At 47.1% G+C, this 18,859-nt stretch overlaps 1 protein-coding gene across 5 annotated transcripts in view; it reads right to left on the bottom strand.

Moving 5' to 3' along the window:
* Window positions 1-726: 726 nt before the first annotated feature.
* The window catches only part of ZNF608 (zinc finger protein 608), a 105,324-nt gene continuing 87,191 nt past the window's right edge, over window positions 727-18,859 (bottom strand). For 4 of the 5 annotated variants that reach the window (XM_081827158.1, XM_081827161.1, XM_081827159.1 and 1 more), the window contains 7 exons: window positions 11,883-11,970; window positions 8,900-11,360; window positions 6,753-7,170; window positions 5,984-6,156; window positions 4,471-4,624; window positions 2,307-2,388; window positions 727-1,723 (listed from right to left, as the gene is read on the bottom strand). In XM_081827158.1, the coding sequence (XP_081683284.1) occupies window positions 1,717-1,723; window positions 2,307-2,388; window positions 4,471-4,624; window positions 5,984-6,156; window positions 6,753-7,170; window positions 8,900-11,360; window positions 11,883-11,970 (3,383 nt within the window). In that variant the 3' untranslated portion in view covers window positions 727-1,716. Of the gene's footprint in view, window positions 1,724-2,302; window positions 2,389-4,470; window positions 4,625-5,983; window positions 6,157-6,752; window positions 7,171-8,899; window positions 11,361-11,882; window positions 11,971-18,859 lie in introns of those variants that run through there. The other variant, XM_081827160.1, reaches the window with a different exon arrangement.

The following is an 18,859-nucleotide window of genomic DNA, read 5'->3' as shown; positions in this document are numbered from 1 at the left end:
TGGCTACAAGGCTTTCCCCCGAGATTCGTGCGTGGACCATGTTCCCACCTTTCCGACCATCCTATTTACAGTCACAGACTCCCACTCGTGTTCTCCCAACACCCACTGCCACGCTCTCCGTCCGCAGTGTTGATCAACCCCCGAACACACTCTGCATGATGACTTAAGAGGTTTTATTGGGCTGACCACACCTACTAGAAAACGCAATTTCTAGGAGGACAGGCATTTTAATCTGCTGTGTTCACAGCTATATCCCAATCCGTACGCGGTGCCTGGGATAAAGTAGGTGCTTAGTGTTTGCTGGAAGGGAGTGGAGAAGGAAGGGAGGCAAGGAACGAAGCAGTTCATTCTGTATGTGTGACATAAAATATGCTAATGAAGCAACTCAGTGACAAGTCAAATAAACGGCTAGCTGCCTGACTTTTCTACTGTCTACGTGTCACAAGACGGACACCTTTGGAATATCACTCCCTAGCAGAGAAACCCGATCTACCAGTTTGTACTGATGTGATGCTCTGTGTTTGGAGTAAATACCCAGTGAATGTGCGCATGTCCACGGAATGAAATACACCCCTTGGACGTTACACCTCTGTCTCACATGAGAAAACTCAGTCATGTGTGTACTTTATCTTTCGAAGTGAACATTCATAATATCAAGCAACCTTTCTTTGAAAATGAGAATCACTATCAGCCATCGAGAAATAACACAAGACAGACGAGAGGCCGTTATAAAAAAAAAAAACAACTTTTTAATTCTGATTGCCAAATTATTTAAGGCAGGTATAAAAAAGGAAAGCATTCAATATACATTTTACATAAAATAAACTAGATTACAGCATAAAACAAGTAACCAGGCAATGGCGTTAAAGTCTCTCTCTTCTAAAACTGGATAATTGTAAACATTAAAAAAAAAAAAAAAAAAAAGGACTGCAAGACTATTCAAGTAATAGAACAATCACAGATGTCTCTGGTACGCAGGCTATTGGGTTATTTGCCATTCAAGATTATCAAAAAATGACACCTCCTTATTCACAGATGCTCATTATTTCCCCGTTTTAATCTTTACATTATATACAACACAGTTTCTGTGGTATTGGCGACCCCATGCCTTTCCATAAGTCTTTTTTTTTTTTTTTTTTTCCACAACACACAAGTACAAACAGTGACTACAGGAGCATTTCACACTGATGTGTCTTTAACGGGAGCCACCAAATAGACATCTAAATTGTACCCAAGCGTCGTCATCACAACCAGCCTTTCGGAGGGCCTCACGGGATATCTAGGAAGAGATATGCAAGGTTCGGGCACACGGATACAGAACGTCTTTTATTTACAAGCGAAAAGGAAAAGGAAAAGAAAGTAAGCAGCTTTCTGCGGCCAACACTTTTCAACAGGACAGATACACTTTTTATCTCCTTTACTGAGTGGTTTGCAGACCCTGTGTGTGCGAGCCTGGTTACTGATACAAAAAGTAAAGAATATATATATATATATATATGTATATATACATATATGTATACGTATATATATATAAAACAGAAGTCTAATTACAGCAACATTTGTTACTCTGCGATAAAATCTGTAATTTACAAAAATGAAATGACTGGTTTTTGCCTGCCATTAAAGGCATTTCAAATTAACACCATGGAACTGATGTTTGTATAAAGCGCTTCCCCATGTGATCCAGTCACATGACAACGTACATTTCCAATCTTGTTATTCTCTGCAAAAGAAAAGAAGATGTTAGCGCGGGGTTCTCGCCACAAGTGACCCTGAAAATATGAAAACCCCAAGACTGATACTGATAGGCTTAACTCAATTCTGTTCTGTTCACGGGATTCACTTCCACAGGAAGGGAATGAACACGGAGGTAAGGATACACACCATGGAAGATGCTATTTTCCTCTCACAAAAAACGGGAGGGGTAATTAAAACTATCGAAGAACAAACATGACCTTTATCATGATGAAAATAAATACCTCCCATTGCGACTTTGTTTTTGACACGGGATAAAACAAAGGGAGTCGGGGCGAATGATTTTAACAAGGCTGTGAGGACAACCTGTCTCAACTGTTTAAAGAAAACACGATCTGTTGATTGCTAACCCACATTACAGCTAAAGAAAGGAGGGTCCCCAGAAGGTAAGCTGCACAGGAAGCAACGGGGACATAAAAACGCATTCGTTACAATACTATAAAACCCCTGAGGAGCTACGTTTTTGGTCTAAAAAGCCTATACTTAACTTCCTCCCACCCATCACACTGTCTCTATGTAGAAAACGGATTCAAAATGTACAGGATATTTACCTCCTTTGTGCAGGAAACATTCCTGATGCAGATGCCTGGGCAGCCACCTGCTGAGAGGCAACAAGGGCAGCGGAGGTCAAGCCTGATGGGGAAAAAATGCAGGGTTTCTGTCACATTTGGAAAGATAAGAGCAGGTACGGGCCCCCGGGGTGAAGGGCTATAGCAATGTGTCCTTTCCTAAACACGCACATGGTACGTTTCACGCAGCAAGGACGGAGCACAAACCGCGTGGTCTAACCAACATCTATCCATTTATCCAATACTCTGCAGTTTTCTGGATAGCTATTCAAAGAGAATATAGAGCATTCCATTTCTCGGACCCTGCATGGAGCTAAATCGTTTGTGCGTGTTCCTGAATTGGAAGCTTGGGAGAAATAACAGGAACTGGGTCACAACAGGGAATCAAAAGTTACAGTGAATGATAGAAGCAACACGCTATTTGCTTAGAACACAATACTTTCATAATAACTTTTATCACTTTAACATTTCCCCAGCGAAGGAACAAAATGCACCCCGTAAGGAATTCACACGGAATCAGTGAATCGAACTTAGAAATAGTCTTAACTTCCACCCTGCAAGAGAAAGACGGCAGTCATGAGAACGTAATAGCATCAAGTTGCCTAATAGGAAGTGATTTAAAAAAAAAACAAAAAACAAGTGCAAACCTGGGGAAGATTACTCTTCCTCTGTGTCCTCTCTGTTCTTTCTTAACGCCCCTAGCTGACGGTGAGCAACATGAGATGAATAAATAAAAATGACCCTTCACACCTGCAGAGCACTTCCCAATCTGGGAGGTACCTTCATACGTGTGCTCTTGTGTTCACACAGCAGAAAAAGGGGTGATGTGGCAAGTGCTATGGATTGAATGTGCCCCCCAAACACACCAAATTCCTATGTGGATACCCTAGCCCCCAATGTAACTATCTGAAGATAGGACCTAAATAATCAAGGTTAAATGAGGTCATAAGGATGGCATCCTAATCCAACAAGATCAGTGTCCTTATAGAAGAGACATCAGAGGGTAGCGTTCTCTCTCTCTCTTTCTCACACACACACACACACACACCAGAAAAGAGGTCATATGAGTACACAGCAAGATGGCAGCTTCCTTCAAGCCAGGAATAGAGCGCTCACCACCAAGCAACCATGCTGGTACCCTGATCTCGGACTCCCAGCCTCCAGAACTATGCGGAAAATGTCTGCTGTTGAAAGCCAGAGAGTCTGTGACATTTCATGCTGGCAGTCTGAGCTAACTAAGACAGCAAGACCCTGGCCAGCGGATCTGTTGGTAGCCATGGGGCCAGCACCCACCCACCGCGAGGTGACCGAGCTGGGACAAAGGGCACCAGCTCGGCTAATAACACCACAAATCGAAGGCTCTCTCCCGTCGATTCTATGGCTTTTTCAAAATGTTTCTCCGTCTTCAAAGTCACAGCCGTGAACGGCTGCAAAGAGTCCGTGAATTAGAGGTGATTAAGTGTTAAACCCGGTCTCATCGCTCCCATTGCTTCCGGTGGGGATGGGGGCGGGGGGGGGGCGGCGGAGATGGAAAGGCCTGCAGAAGTGATTGCAATTTCACCAAAGCCTCTCACCATCCCTTCCTTTCTTCCCCCGCAATTTCCCTCAAGTAGCTATCTGATCTTCTGATTGTTATATTCAGTGCCCCAGAGACATTGGCCGCCACCCTCGGTCTGTGACATAATAGTAAGCCGCCGATAACATCAACCAGTGACAATTATTAAGTGGGAGCCATCTCCTGTCTCAACGGAACACAAAAGGGGTGGGCAGGGTGCCTGGGTGGCTCAGTCGTTAAGCGTCTGCCTTCGGCTCAGGTCATGATCCCAGAGTCCTGGGATCGAGTCCCACATCGGGCTCCCTCCTCGAGGGGAAGCCTGCTTCTCCCTCTCCCACTCCCGCTGCTTGTGTTCCTGCTCTCGCTATCTGTCTCTGTTAAATAAATAAATAAAATCTTTAAAAAAAAAAAAAAGGGGGTGGGCAATCGCCTCCGCTGTGTCACTAGGAAATAAGAGTTAAGAACTTCCTTACTCCCCAGAGTTAATGTGAACTCAAAGCTCAATATACTTATTTTAAGACACGAAAGGTACTTTGGGCAAACAGTTCTCCCCAGCAGAATGCGCCACGCGATAACGACGGAGCTGCTGACCTTGGAAAGGGTCATATTGACCAGGGATTAGCGGGTAACCCATGCCAACGTGGGTGTGGTGGTGCGTATGTAGGTGCCTCTGCCCGAAGGGGGAGTGACGGTCCCTCTCCCTTTCTGCCTCCCGTTCCCGCTCTGCTGTCGCCTTCTCCACGGGCTGCAACAGAAAAGAGAGATGGGCCCCTCTTAAAACTCTGAAAAACCATCAGGACTACTAAACCACCTCTGTCCCTTGCGCAGTATTTGTCACTGATTAAAAAGCAAATGCAGAGATACTTAGCATTCCTTATTAATGCAAGACAACGTCAAAAGGCACGCACGAGTTTCAGCGGGAATTAAGCCAACACTAAAGAAGTGCTCCCGCCCACAAGTAAACCAAGGGGCATCAAGGTTTTCCTCAGATGGTGGAAACTGGAGGACTTTTCTTTATGCCCGCTCATAATCTCAAGATTCGAATCTACCCAACTGCTTCCCAGAAACAACTTTCATACTTTGATCCAGGGGCAAAAAAAGGTAGTTGTGGAGATTTAAGTCAAGTTTTCTAATTATCCTTGGATTTTGTTGACATTGGGTGGGGAGAATCTATCTCATAACTTCAAATATGCCTGTCTCTATTTTAGTCCACTGAAAATACGCATCTCAGCATTGTATGTCACTATTGAGTACAGGAAATCGTTGCCCTATCCTCTGGAAGCATTCCAGAATCTGCCCATTTTTGAAGGCTCATAGAGAAGCTCTTGGTTCTCCCAAATCACAGTTCAGTTAAGGACTGTCTCTCCTATACATTTCTACCCACCAGAACTTAGCCCACCTAAAGTTCTTTTTCTCACTTGAAAAAAATCTTGGCGCTAGAAGGAGTACCCATAGAAAGAGACTCATAAATCATCTTTTCTCACTTACGGAGTCTCTGATGGACTCATCCACATCACGGATCCTATATTTTATCCCAAACGTCTCTTTTCTAGGCAAGAACTACCACGTCCTTTGTCTCTCTTCACAACAACCTCTAGAACTAGCAGATGCCCCTTTTCTTGGGGGGGTAGGGTGGGGCGGTGGGAGCAAGGGTGGAGCCATCTTTCACAAAGACAAAGACACCTGTTCGCATGGCTTCAGAAGTTACGGGGACATGACAAGGGGTCAAGGCCAAAACAGACCAGATGCAGCCACCAGCATCAAAATTGCACCAAAGCCTCAAAAATACTTCGCACCCAAAGTTGGTTCCTATGAATTTCAATGTCCCCCTCACAAGCACCCTCCTGGTAGTCAAGGTACAGTGCATTCTGCAACAGAAAAGCTCACCAGCACCACACACAAGAGCTCTGACCACTTTTTTCCTCCTGTGTGAGAGCATCCTACCACGTTTGAACATTCCATGCTTTATATGTGAAGATAAAACAGCATCTTGAAATCACAGCTGAGCTCGAAAGCCATTTATATTTCAAGACCGTTTCCTAGCTTGTCCCCTTCTCTCCCCTCAAAACACAGCATTTTTAAGCAACAACAAAAGGCGGCTTACGGCGGGAGACTTGCTACGGTACTGGTTGGCGTGCTGTTGGAGCAAGTCCAGGGCTTTCGATTCCGTCGTTGTTTTTGTGTTGATGCTAGGGCTGCTATTGACTTTCTCTGCCTCTTCTCTCCCTGACATCTTCCCGTAAACAGGATAATGAAATCCCGGAGAGAGATAGGCCCCTGCAGATACACAACAAATGCCACATCAAGTTACGGGCTCCATCTTTAAAAAAAAAAAAAAAAAACATCCGGGTTACATGAATTGGGATAAGAGTCGGAGATCTTAAAATAGGGGATGACATTAAGAGTGGGCTACATCATCGTTAAACCGTACACAGGCTCTCCGATTTTCTTCTCCCAGTTAATTCATCCTGATGAACGGAGATTATAAACAGAATTGAGCTTACAGCCATTTCATACATTTATGTGTCCGCTTAAGTGAAAGGAAAAGTAACTATAATGATTATGATAGTAAGTGCTTAGAATATTTTCATAGGCAATAAAGTATGTGTTAGTCTAATAGCTAGAGCAGACCATCAGAGTCTACGCAAACGAGAGCTGAGGACGCTTGACGTTTTAGTTAAAAAAACAAAAACAACCCCCCCCCCCAAGAAACCTCGTATTAAATAAGTTTCACCTTGGGGACTTGACACAGCATAAAAACAACCAAAACAAAGGTTACTGGCGAAGCGTCTCGTTTATCCTGAGTTTTTTAAACAGCTAACATTTGCACGCAGCCTGTTCCCTCCAATATAGTGAGAACCCGCAACACGTACCAGGGTAACTGTGCATTAGGACGGGAGAGACAGCCCGGTATGCAGGGTGGCTGGGGTCATACATCTGTGGGTAAGGATAAGCATGCAAGTACTGTATGTAGGACTGATGCTGACTCATGGGCGAGGACACCGCCACTCTCGCTCCCCGAGAGTCCTTCCAGTTCACAGGCGTCTTCCCATCATCATTTTTCAGCTTGCTCTCCTCCAGGGACTGAGAATCAGGACGCTTGGCCTCTTTGGGCTCCTCTTTAATGCTCGTTAGTGATACAGGAAGGCTGGGCACACCCCCTTCCTTAGTGGGGGTCTTCCTGGGACTATCCTCTTTTAATTTCTTTTCCCTATCAAGATCTTCTGACTTTTGCTGATCCAGGTATTTGGGCTGGTATACATAATGATGCCATGTCCTTGAATCTGGATCCTGATGAAAGAAAGAAGAAAGAAAGAAAGAAGGAAGGAAGGGAGGGAGGGAGGGAGGGAGGGAGGAAGGAAGAAAGAAAAGGGAAAAAAATTGTTTTAAAATTTCAATTTTGAAGCAAAACTCATTAATCACCATGACAGCATTACTCTTACTTCTAATACTAAGTTAACATGTATGTCTGCCCTTGAACTGTGCAAGAGCTTTAACCCTCCCTCTCTCACAAAGTCATGACGTCTGACATAGGCATCATTATTCATCTCTTTTACATCAGACAAAACCAAAGCTTTTAAAGCTCCAGGAACATCGGGGTCGCACGGCTGCCCAGGGTGGAGCTGGGCCGCAAACTTAGGTCTGTGGGAATCCAGAGCTGGGCCCTTTGTGGGATCCTTCAACATTAAAACAGCACGCTCAGACATAATTTAATTGAAAACTCATTTTCCCTTTACTATCTCATGTAAGCAAAAAGAATTTTAAAAACTCCCAACTCTGGGCTAGTTCATAGTAAATTTAAACCATCTTCATATCAATTAACATCATTTAGCGGGGGAAACTCTTGGTTTCCTAACATATTTTCTTCACCTACAGCAGCTGAGGCTTAATATACGGACTCATGTCTCCTGTGCAGACATCTTAATCAAAACAAAATTTCAAATTAATAGTATACATTACAGCTTTTCTATTAGAAAACAAAGGCACCTCTAAACCCCCTCCAAACTATATGGCTCTAATGCAGCCCTGTGAAGCCAGGGCCTGGTTCAGGCCTCCAGAAGTGGGGGAAGTGAGGAACCCAAAGGGCCCCTGCGACCCCGATCCCATTCATGACAAAAACCCACTGGGTATTTAGGGCCCGAGAGAACATTCAGCCTTGGGCCTAAGTCTCAACTTCTGGGCAGTAATGAGCATGAAGACAGGAGTCCATTGCTCTGATTCCCCAGGGACAAAAAGTGTGGGAGTAGAGAGGGGGTCGGGACACCGGGAAACCCCAGAGTTAACTTTCAGGGGACCACAGTGGGTGAGGATGTGTGCGCCATGACGGAAAGTGTCAGCACGTATGTGATTTCATGGTGGCTGGTTTTCAGATGCCTGCCCATGGAACCTCTGGCTGGCTGACCAGGGGGTCCCGGGAGGACTGCAGGAGGCCCACGCAACCCAGACACCCCCCCTCCCCTTCACCTCAAAGGCCATGGGCCCTGAGCCCCACTTCAGGGCTCTTAACACCTAAGCATCTCGGACACCGTGTGAAAGACATTTGTGCCCCACGTTTTATGAAAGAGACGAGTGGGAAATGCGGACTGAAGGGCCCAGACTTAATATTCCTTGAAGGTGCCAGGAGAAATTTGGAAATACAATAGAACAAACATTGTAGAGACCAGACTCGGGATCTCAGCGGCCACGTGGTAGAATCCCCTCCCTCTGGACTCAGTAAGAAATTAGGGGACCTCATCAGATTCCCAGCGAGTGAACGGCAGGGAACACCGGTCTGCAAAGCACACGTCCAAAGTTCCTTTCACTATACAACACGACACGGCAATCGTGAGCAACGCAACGCTGGCGAGGTCCACAATCAACTCCTGAGGGAACCTTTCCAAATATTTTTCAGGAGGAGAGGGACCAGCCCTAATGAACCCTTGGCTTATTTCCTGTGAAGACGTCTAACCAGATCAAGCCCAGACACGTCCAAGTCTCAGACTCGCTCTCTCCCTGTGGGGGCCACGCTCCACAATCTTACTTGTTTAAATCTCGAGGTTGGGTCTACACCTGTCTGCTTCATAGAGTCCATGACAGATTTCATTTCTACAGCCTCCTTAATAAGCTGGTGGTTTTCCATCTGCTTAGCTTTGAAGCTGTCGGCCTGAAGGTGCTGCTGGTGACTGGGGAGAAGCTGTGATTTACCTGTCTCCTCAGTTTTATTAGGCACTGGCGGCCCTAGTTTAGAATGGGTTTTGTTAGGCTCCGGGGTAGAGGGAGCTTTTGAGATTGTGGCAGATGGCAGGTTTTTCTGTTTACTGTCCTCCTTGCCCAGCTCTTTCAAGGGGAGCTCATTCTTCCTGTCGCAATCTCCTCTGCCAGCCTGCACCATTTTCTGCTCTGCCAGCCTCTGGTCCTCATAGTACTTCTCGTACTGCTGTCTATAGGCAGGGCTGCTGGCCATCAGGGACTTCTGGTCCATATAGAGCCCGTAGGCGTACTGGCCGTAGTAAAGGGACTGCGCCAGGGCCGGGTGCCTCTGTGTGATCACCGACTGGTGCTGAGGCTGCAAGGGTGCCGAGGTATGGTCCACCTTCTTGGCATCCAGCTGCTCCACCTTGTCTTTCTTTTCTGCATCCTCCTCAGATTCCTTCTTGATCTTCATGGCCTGCGTGCTCCCGCCGTTCCCAGTGGCAGGGGCTCCAACCTGCCCGGGGTGCATGTAACTTGGAGAATAGTAAGGGTCGTAGCCATGGTAGTAGGGAGAATGGGACTCTTTCATCTGAGATGATTGTGCTGTAGCCGAAGGATGCCCTTTGACAACACCCTCCTTACTGGAAATGATGTCTGACGGGGAACTGGCCTTGGACCGCATGCCCTCCGACCGGCTGTCGGAACCACCGTCGTCCGCCGCATCGGAAATGTCCGAATAGGCGGGGCTGCTGGTCTTGGCCGCGGACGTCTCTGCGCCGTTCTGGGTGAGCACGTGCAGCGGGGCCATGGGCGCCTGGCCGTTCACCAAAGTGCTGCACTCCATCCTCGAGGCGCTGCCTATGGACGGGCTGGGGGCGTTGTCCGTGAAAGTGTAAACCTTATCGGCCTCGGCTTTGATGCTGGCCATCCGGCTCTCCTGAGACTCCGACAGTCCGTTAGCCAGGCCCTCACTCTTGCTGAGGTGGTCCTTTAAAAAATGCCCAGATAAATCTTTCCCCGCCCCCTTGGCGTCCTCGAGTTTGCCCAGCTTGGCATCCAGCTTGGGGCTCCCCGACTCCTTCCCTTCTTTGTCCTTAAGCTTCCGCTTCTCCTTCTTCTTTTTGTCTTTGAGGGACACAAGAGCTGGGTTCACGGTGATGGGCTCCCCCATAATCGTGGGCTTTGGCTGAATGGGTTTCAACGGAGGGCTCTTTGGTGTGGCCTGCACGACAGTCGTGGTGAGGGAGGGCAGTCCGGGGATGGTCCCCGTGGTGGTGCTCGTAAAGGCTGCAGTGGGTATGGCGATGAGTTGCGGGGGCGCGGGGGCGGGCGCGGGGGCGGGGGCAATGGGCCGGGCAGTTTTAAGTTTAGAGAGGTTTTTGTCCATTTTGCAGTTGTTGGCTTTCTTGCCCTTTTCTTTGTCGCTCGCATTCTTCTTGTCGATCAAGCCTTCCGCTTCCAGTTTGGGCATCTCCGCCGCCAAGCTGCCGTCTGCCGCCGAGCAACTGTCCAGGGCGGCCGTCATGTTGGAGATCACCGGGAGGTTGTTCAGCTCACTGTGAAGGCCCTTCTTTTTGCCAGAGTTCTTGCCCGCTTTAGAGCTGATGACAGAACCCGGACCATTGCTCATCAGCTCTCTCTTCCCCTTGGGGGTGCCAGGGGGGTGCCCGGAGCCAGGCGACACGGGCGCCTTCACCTGCTCGTAAGCCGAAAGGCTTGTGCTGGGCTCGCTGCACTCGAGTGCCACGTGACTCAACGCCTCCTCGCAGTCCGAGATCTTGTCCTCGCTGTCGGGCTCAAACTCCAGCTTGTTCTCTGGGTCTAAGTGTGCGTGAGCCTGGTGGTACCTCAGGCCGTTAATGTGCTTGTACTTTTTGTTGCAGTTGGGGTGGGGGCAGTCGATTAACACTGGAGAGGAGCAGCCTTGGTCCAAAAAAGTAGTCTCTGGTTTCCCTTGAGGAGTTGTCGGAGTGCTTCTGGAATTCGTGCGGACACGCTTCCCAGGCTTATTGTCCTCGGAGCTGGAATTCAGGTCCAGCTCCATCGGGGGCTTGTTTTTCCTTTTGTTGGTGGAGGAGGGGCTGGCTTTGATGTCCTCGGCCGCGCAATTTGGGGGTGTCCTTCGCCCGCTGGCGTTGAGGCTGCCCCGCCTCCCCTTCCCATTGGCCCCCCCTCTGTTCTTGTTCTGCAGCCCTCTGGACTCGGTGAAGCTGGCCTCCGAGCCCGGAGCCGCAGCGGCAGACCTGGCTCTCTTCCCTCGGCCCCGGCCCCCTCTCATCTCCAGGTCGCTGGTTGGGGACTCACAGAACCTAGGGAAGCAAGCGACAGACGTCAAAATGAGCACTCTCAAAAGAGCCAGGTGAAAACACGAGGCACACAATTCAGGCACCAGCAGCCAACAGCCCCGCAGCCTGAGGGCTGGGCCCAGAGAAGGAAAACACACCCTAGCCTTCTGCTGACAATTTCAATCCCTGCAAAAGAACCAGCTAGGGAGGGTGTATATTCTTTAGAACACCAAAGAAAAATGGCTGGGACAGCTAGCTTCAAATCCAGTTCAAATTCCCATTTTAAGAAGAGAAAGAAACAAAGGAGAGAGGGAAAAGGGGCAGGGAGGAGAGCTCTCTGTGACTGAAAAGAAATCCCCCATCTGCATTTCACTGTGTGCAATCCTGAATCGTTTCTCTTCTGCCTGGTTTCAATTACGGGCAGACTTTTATGCATTATTAATCTATCTCTCGGGTTTCTTTGCAAAGAGAGGATGGGGGGGGAAGGTGAGGGGAAGAGGAAGGAGGAGAGAAAACAGAGCCTGAAATAAAAGGCCCTGTGCATACCTGGGAGGGGCCCAGTCGTGCTTGGTGCAGTCCAGTAGGGTCCCTACGTAAGTTTTGTTCCTCCACGTGACATTGACCACTAGAACACCTGCAGGAACGGGTAATGAAGGAGGACCACGGTTAGCACTGATACCTCTATTTCCAGATGATGATTATGATTATGATTATTTTACCAGCAAAGTTCTATTCTCATTTGCTTTCAAAAGCTGTGGTTTGCATTCTTCCTCTTTCTGGTTTCAGTGACCTCAAGTGAAAACCCACAGGAAATTATGTGTGTGTGTGTGTATGTGTGTGTGTAATCATGCCTTTGCGCATGCGGTACAAAAGGGTAATACTGTGTGTGAGAGTGTAATCAAGATACTGCTGACAGAAGGAAATGGTTTTTGCCATGTCCTGCTGTAAAACAGCAACACTCACCTCTTAATTTTTCTATTATTACACATAATTGCTTTCGTTTGGCAAGCAGCCAACGAAAACTAAGCGCCAGTTACCAGTGCTTAAACTAGAAGGTGACTGAAAGGCATGGGCTTTGTTTCCCATTCAACAATATAAAATCGTGGTGATTTTTATTTAGAAAAAGATTATGCGGGGGCACAAAAATAGGTGTAGAAGGGGAGGGCGGGGGGGGCTTAGAGTCCAGAGAGCAGACAATCAGCTATGACTTCTCTTTCCTAATCCTCCCCTCTCTGGCTTTGTGAGACAAGCATCAGCCGTGGTGTGGTATCTGTTTCACTGTTTGGTCTTGTTTCATATTAAGGACTCCTAAAATAGCCCTCTTAAGAAAATAAATGTGCACAATAGGTTTGCTCTTGGGGTTATCTTTAGAATCAACTTTAGTAAGCATTTGCCACAGAGGATTAGAAGAAAAATCTCAAAACCAACACACTTGTTTCCTGCAAGCCATTCTGCTTTTCCCAACTGCTTTGCAGACAGACAATTTAATTTAGCACTGCATCTGTGAATTACTAAACTTAAGTGCACTTAGTATACCAAATGTCACAGGAAAACAAAATAGAACATCCTCTTTATTTTTCTAGAGGATAAGCGCCATATATTTTTTTAAATCACTCCTTAAAAATGTACAATAAAAGGACCTAGATATTGAGACATACCTAAAATATTAGGGTAAGTGAAACATTTAAGTGGGCCTCTGTTTTCTTTTTCTGTACCTACTATAATCCATTCCATCTTGGAAATACCAAGGGACATTACTCAAAGTCTACTTCTAGGGCGCCTGGGTGGCTCAGTCGTTAAGCGGCTGCCTTCGGCTCAGGTCATGATCCCAGAGTCCTGGGATCGAGTCCCACATCGGGCTCCCTGCTCAGCGGGAAGCCTGCTTCTCCCTCTCCCACTCCCCCTGCTTGTGTTCCTGCTCTCGCTGTCTCTGTCTCTGTCAAATAAATAAATAAAATCTTTAAAAACAAAAAAAAAATCAAAGTCTACTTCTAGCTGGTTTGCTCACTCACTCACTGCCGTTTTGAATTGTATAGAAAACCTGTATTGCACTCCTTTATGGTAAGGGACACCTCACAAGGTAAGACTAATTTCCTTGGGAACGTTTTAACAGCAGGTAAAAATATTTGAATGGTTGGAACTCAGGTAGTGGGGAAGGAAGGATTTCTTTCAAAAGTCTCCGAAGGAGATTTAAAAATGGTTTCCCATATGGTCTCTGTTGCTATTAGGTGACAGCTGAATTTACTCACTGTAGCGATGGTGGGGGGGTGGGAGGGGGACGGGAAAGAAGCAAAGCAAGGATTTCCTCAAATCACGGTTGATTCTATTCTAATTCCCTGGGGAAATTTTTTTTTTTTTTTAAACCACTGAGTATAAAAATTCACATTGAGATGAGAATCAATGGTAATTAGGCATTTGGTCAAAATTTGCACAAGACAGAACAATTGGAGGAAAGGATTCTTTATGAGCACATCCCTCCAGGAAAAGGGAGGGGGTGGGAGGGGAGGCGAAGGGGAAGACGGAGCTGGTTTTCTCATCATGTGCTCTCTGGGGCACTGTGTGTGGTGTCAAAGACCTTTGCAGCTGCTTAAAATTCTTTAGCATGTCAGCTATATTTACAGTGCCGGAATATATCTGTATTGCCAGAAGGTTACTGCATTTTAGCTTTAGACGCAATAGGCTGAATCACTGCGTTCCAGAGTCCCTGATGTAGCACAAATGTATAATTAAAACTGCTTGAAAGGAAACATGAAAGAAACAACAAACCCTCCATTCTTGCAGTAATAAAATTAAAAACAGGAAAAGTCTGCACAGACACTTAACATTTGTCTGCAGTGAAAGGCTTTTGTTACTGCTTTTCCCCTAAGGGTTTCGCGTTTCCAGCAAACGCGGGCCGCCGATTGGCCGGCGCCTGCTCGGAACGCTCGCGTCTGATTGGCTGCGCCAACGGCGGCCGCCCGGAGCCGCGAGGCGGCGGCCGGGGATAAAGGGGCTCGGCGGAGGGCAGGGGCCGCCGTGGCGCTCGCGGCGCCGCGCACGCCCGCTCGCAGCCCCCGGGGCCGAGTGGTCGGCGCTTCCCCGGGCAGGACCCAGGGAAACGTGGGGACCCCGAACCGGCAGTCAGCCGCCGCTGCTGGGGGGCTACCGCGGGAAGCTGTCCCAAAGGCTGAGCTCACGCTGCGGCTTGCACACCGTAAAACCGTTGCCACCGCCGGATGCTGCTTCTAGAAGCCGCACCGGCCGACCTCGTGGGGAAACGCTAGCGAGACTGCTAGCATCATCATTATCGGCACTCGGTGGGGAGGGGGGAAAAAAAAATCCCGTCAAGTCCGTTCTCAACTTCAAAAGGGCCTCAATCGGCCAGCCTGGTTTTTCCTAGAAGCCCTCGGTATTTGAAATGCTCAAAACAAATGCTCTGCTCCCGGGGAGATTTTGAAGAGTCTCCATCAAGGGGGGCTAATTAAATACGTGTGCTCGTGTCTATTTTTCTTTCTGCCACCGAGTATTTCTATCTGCCCAGCACTCACGTGCGAGTATACACACGCACGTGTTTACACAGATAAGCTGGAAAGAAGGCTTAAGGAATGCTTCTCGTATAAACTACAAAGTGTATTGTTTCTTTGTAAGGAAGTCTGTGTTTAGACAACATCCCATTGTGAGGGGCCAAGTAGAAAGGTGATGGTGTTTCAGCTCTCAAACATGCAAATGGTTTATCTTTTTTTTTTTTTTTTTTTTTGCTGAAGTCTCAACAGCTTGAACACTTTGTAACCCATGGGCATGTAAAGTGGACTCTCCTTTTGAAATAACCAAAAGGAAAATTCGTCCTTTAAAAGTTCTACTTTGAATTTCATAAATCTGGGCGCAGTTGTGTTTCTCATTTATCTTATATACACTGGAAATAAATATACATGTATTCCAAATGGATTTGGGATCTGTTTGAATGCACATTTATTCTTCCAAATGCCTCACCTGTGACCCAGGTGCTGGGGACGCTCTGCACCAGCCTTTTTCATCTTTATATTCTCCAGCATCCCTCTAGGTTTATTGTCCTCCTCTCCCACCCAGGGAATGGTCTTTCTCAAAGTGCTAATAATACCTGCCCCGCAACGTTTTACATTTGAAAAAGATCTGAAGATTATTGCCAATTAAGTATGAATACAGCTGAAGACAGCAATGGATGGTTTGAGTGTGCTGACCACACAGGGTTTTCTTATTTATATTAGGGCTCTGTCTTGGATACTGATACAGAATCTAAGCCACTGCCCCCAAAAACATGTAATATCAACAGGACACTTAGAGGAACGTGCTCTGTGTTCTATAACCTAAGCCTGTTACCTCTACAAGCCAAAAGAGCCCTGAGATCTCATAAGAATTCCACAGTCACAGGCTTCTAACTATTAGCTGCTCTTGCCAATACTTAGCAGTGAAGTGCTCCCAGAGAGATGATCAGGCCCATTAAGCATTTATTGTGCATCTTGAGGGTATACACTAGGTACTTTTTTGGTGCTATGGAATCAGCCACGGTCTAGCTGGACCTCTATCAAAACTCTATTCTGCAAGAGCTTGCAAACTTATAATAGAACCAACACAGGCACACCCTGTCACCCAGAAAGGGAAGGATAGCTTATGGATTACCCATAGCTAGAGAGCAGCTCCCTTAATCCATCACATTAAACTAGACCCTGGATGAGATGTTCCTAGGGCTTATCCTGCCCACAGTCCCTGCTCAGAGGGCAGTCTTAGGCAACTAGGCTCCTGAAACAGTAACCCTAACCCTGGCCTCACTGGATGGTTCCAGCAATGGGCGCCTAAAGCTGAAGCAGCCAAACAGGGACTTATTTTGGGAATTGGAATTAGTCACAAGGAAAGGTGATAATATAAGTAGAAATCTCAAGGTGACAAGGTGCTAGAGGCTGAGAGGACTACAGTGGGCCAAAGCCCCAAGGACGCAAGAGCCAGATGAGGAAGCCAATGGGTGCAAGGCCCTCTACCTGTGTGTGTGTCCCTTTTTCCTCCTCTTCATCAGTGACAGCGCTCACCAGCACCCAGGACTGCCCCATTATTCTCCAGCCATCTTGTTAAAAAGTTGCTCCTGATTCTCAATTTAAATCTGTCTTTGAATCCCTTGCTCCCAGAGGTGCCTTCTGATACCCTGCAGGGAAAGTCTACCCATCGTCCAGTGGACAGCCTTTCACCCAGGCAAGGACAACGACCATGGTAACGTTCTCACCTCCAGCTGGCTCTCTTTTTTCCACCCCGCCCTCCAGCCTAAACGAGTTTCTGCAACCACTGTTTATGTCACAGTTTTAATCCCCCTAAGATATTCTAGTCCAAATCTCCAAGGAAAGTTCCTAATGAATTAGCACCAAAGAGAGACAAAGGCAAATGTTCCCTCTTCTCTGAATGCTCTCCACTCCCACACTGATGGTGCATGCCACCAAAACACGGCCACCCCTCCTGAGTCCCCCACGGCGCTCCACACACAGTCCTCTGACCAATGGACGCTCGCCAGAATCCATGCTTGCCTCTGAGTCCACAGCTAGACACCTCTCAGCCTCCCGCCCGGTTAGATGTGGGTCTGGCAGCACACTGGGGTCTGGGACAGCTAAGTGAGGGGCGGGATGTGTCCCATTTACAGGACTGGCCCACAACAATCCCCCCGTGCATGTCCTAACTTCCTCCTCTTTCTGGCTGGCTGGCATGGAGACCACAGTGACCCTGAAGGCCACCAGAGGATGGCAGGGTCTCCTGCATCTGGGACCCTGAATGATAAGGAAAACCCCCCAAAGGAATACCAAACTCAAGTCTATTGGGGATGCAGCAAGTAAACTCCTCCCGTGTTTGAACACTACCGAGACGGTCTGTCTTACCCTAATACACCGTCCCTTCCCATGCTACTCCTGTCACAGACACAGGATGCCTCTCCTCCAACCAGAACACAAGAGCAGCGTCTACACCTGCCCCACCGGTGAGCACAGTGCCCAGCACACACAGAGAGTGCACTCAACCCCTGGGAACTATGACACGGTGACAGAAGGGAATCTAGATTTGAATCCTTCTTTTCACCCGTTACCACACTTTTTCAATAAGCATAATCTCCCACGAGTGTGGAGATGATAGAAATTCCCTATGGAGAGGCTGTGCTCCAAAGATGTGATCAATATGGTTTATGAATTACTGTTTCTGGTATTCGTGAAGATGTTTCCTCAAGAACTGGGCAAAGGCCTGATTTCCCAGCTGATCAGCATAACTCTGTTTGTATTACAGTTTAAAGACTGTTTCAGAGTCTTTAAAGCGCCTCATCCCTGGGACAGAAGTCTCTGCCAAGCACTGCAAATGCCGAATTTGGAATCAGACGTCGGGTTTTTTTTGTTTTTTGTGTTTTTTTTTTTGAACTCCTATTCAGACTACCACATCTGGATGGACTTGGCGTGCACTCATGCAGAAAACAGAAACCTCACTCTAATAACACCGAAATGTAACCCAGTTATGCCGCAACCCCCCCCCTTTTTTGAAGTTTACACATTTCTTTCCTTTTATATATTTTTTCTAGTGGAAACATTAGTGACAATAAAAAGGCCACAATATGCTGGTTTCGTGCGTCCAGGATAAAGTTCATACATTTCGAGTCTCATATTACCCTACATTTTTATACAACATGACCATTCTACAAGGTATGATTTATCACCACTCCTTTGTACTCCAACTCCCTCCCCTCCCACATTTTACTGTTGTGGTTTTGCTGTATCCAATGCTGGGACTTTCTGAAAAAGGCTGAGTCTTGTATAGCACACTTGTTCGTTTTTCTGGCTTCAGAGCATCTAACCTTCGGAAAGATCTTTCTTCAAAGGACAAAGTTGAGTTTCTAACTCTTTTGAGGAAATGCTTAATTGACAACCAAGGCTGCCAATGAAATCCCCAATGGCCAAAGAGCAGAGGGACTTGCCTATTTCCCCACGCCAAGTATCTCTGGAGCACTACAAGAAAAGTGTTGTCACATGACCAGAAAATGCAGTATTTTTTTTTTTTTTTTAAAGAGCCCTACTGCTGAGCTGAATGTTTGAAGAGTCACTTTAACCACATCCTGTAATCAAACCATCTGGAACACAGTGCTGCGATTAGTCACCCTGAACATTGGGCTTTATCTGAACAAATAGTGTACGGCAATGGAGTTTGGGAGATAGGGCAGCACTAACAAAGGAGTGTAATGAAACACTTTATGCCCTAGTGTGCCGCCCCCCCCAGTCATAAACCCCAGACACACTCTGCTCTGGTGTTAATGTACTACTTTATGAAAGCACAGCGAGCTTAAAGATTAAAGGACTGACGGGCTAAAAATCGCTGGTTTGGATAGATGTTCTCTGTTGGCGGCTGGACCATGTTGGCTCCGCTCTATCTACGTTAATTATAACCTCTCAGATGGCGATTCAGCATTCCTTTTAGGGTTCGGTGTTATTTTCAGGGCATCGGGAACAAGGTTCATTTATGGGAGGACCGTAATGATTCTTTTTTTTTTTTTTTTT

Source organism: Leptonychotes weddellii, chromosome 7 (assembly GCF_054177405.1).
Source record: "Leptonychotes weddellii isolate Sample4059 chromosome 7, ASM5417740v2, whole genome shotgun sequence".
NCBI classification, from domain to species: Eukaryota; Metazoa; Chordata; class Mammalia; order Carnivora; family Phocidae; genus Leptonychotes; species Leptonychotes weddellii.
Note: the sequence above shows the minus strand (reverse complement) of the source record. Positions and strands in the feature narration are given on the sequence as shown.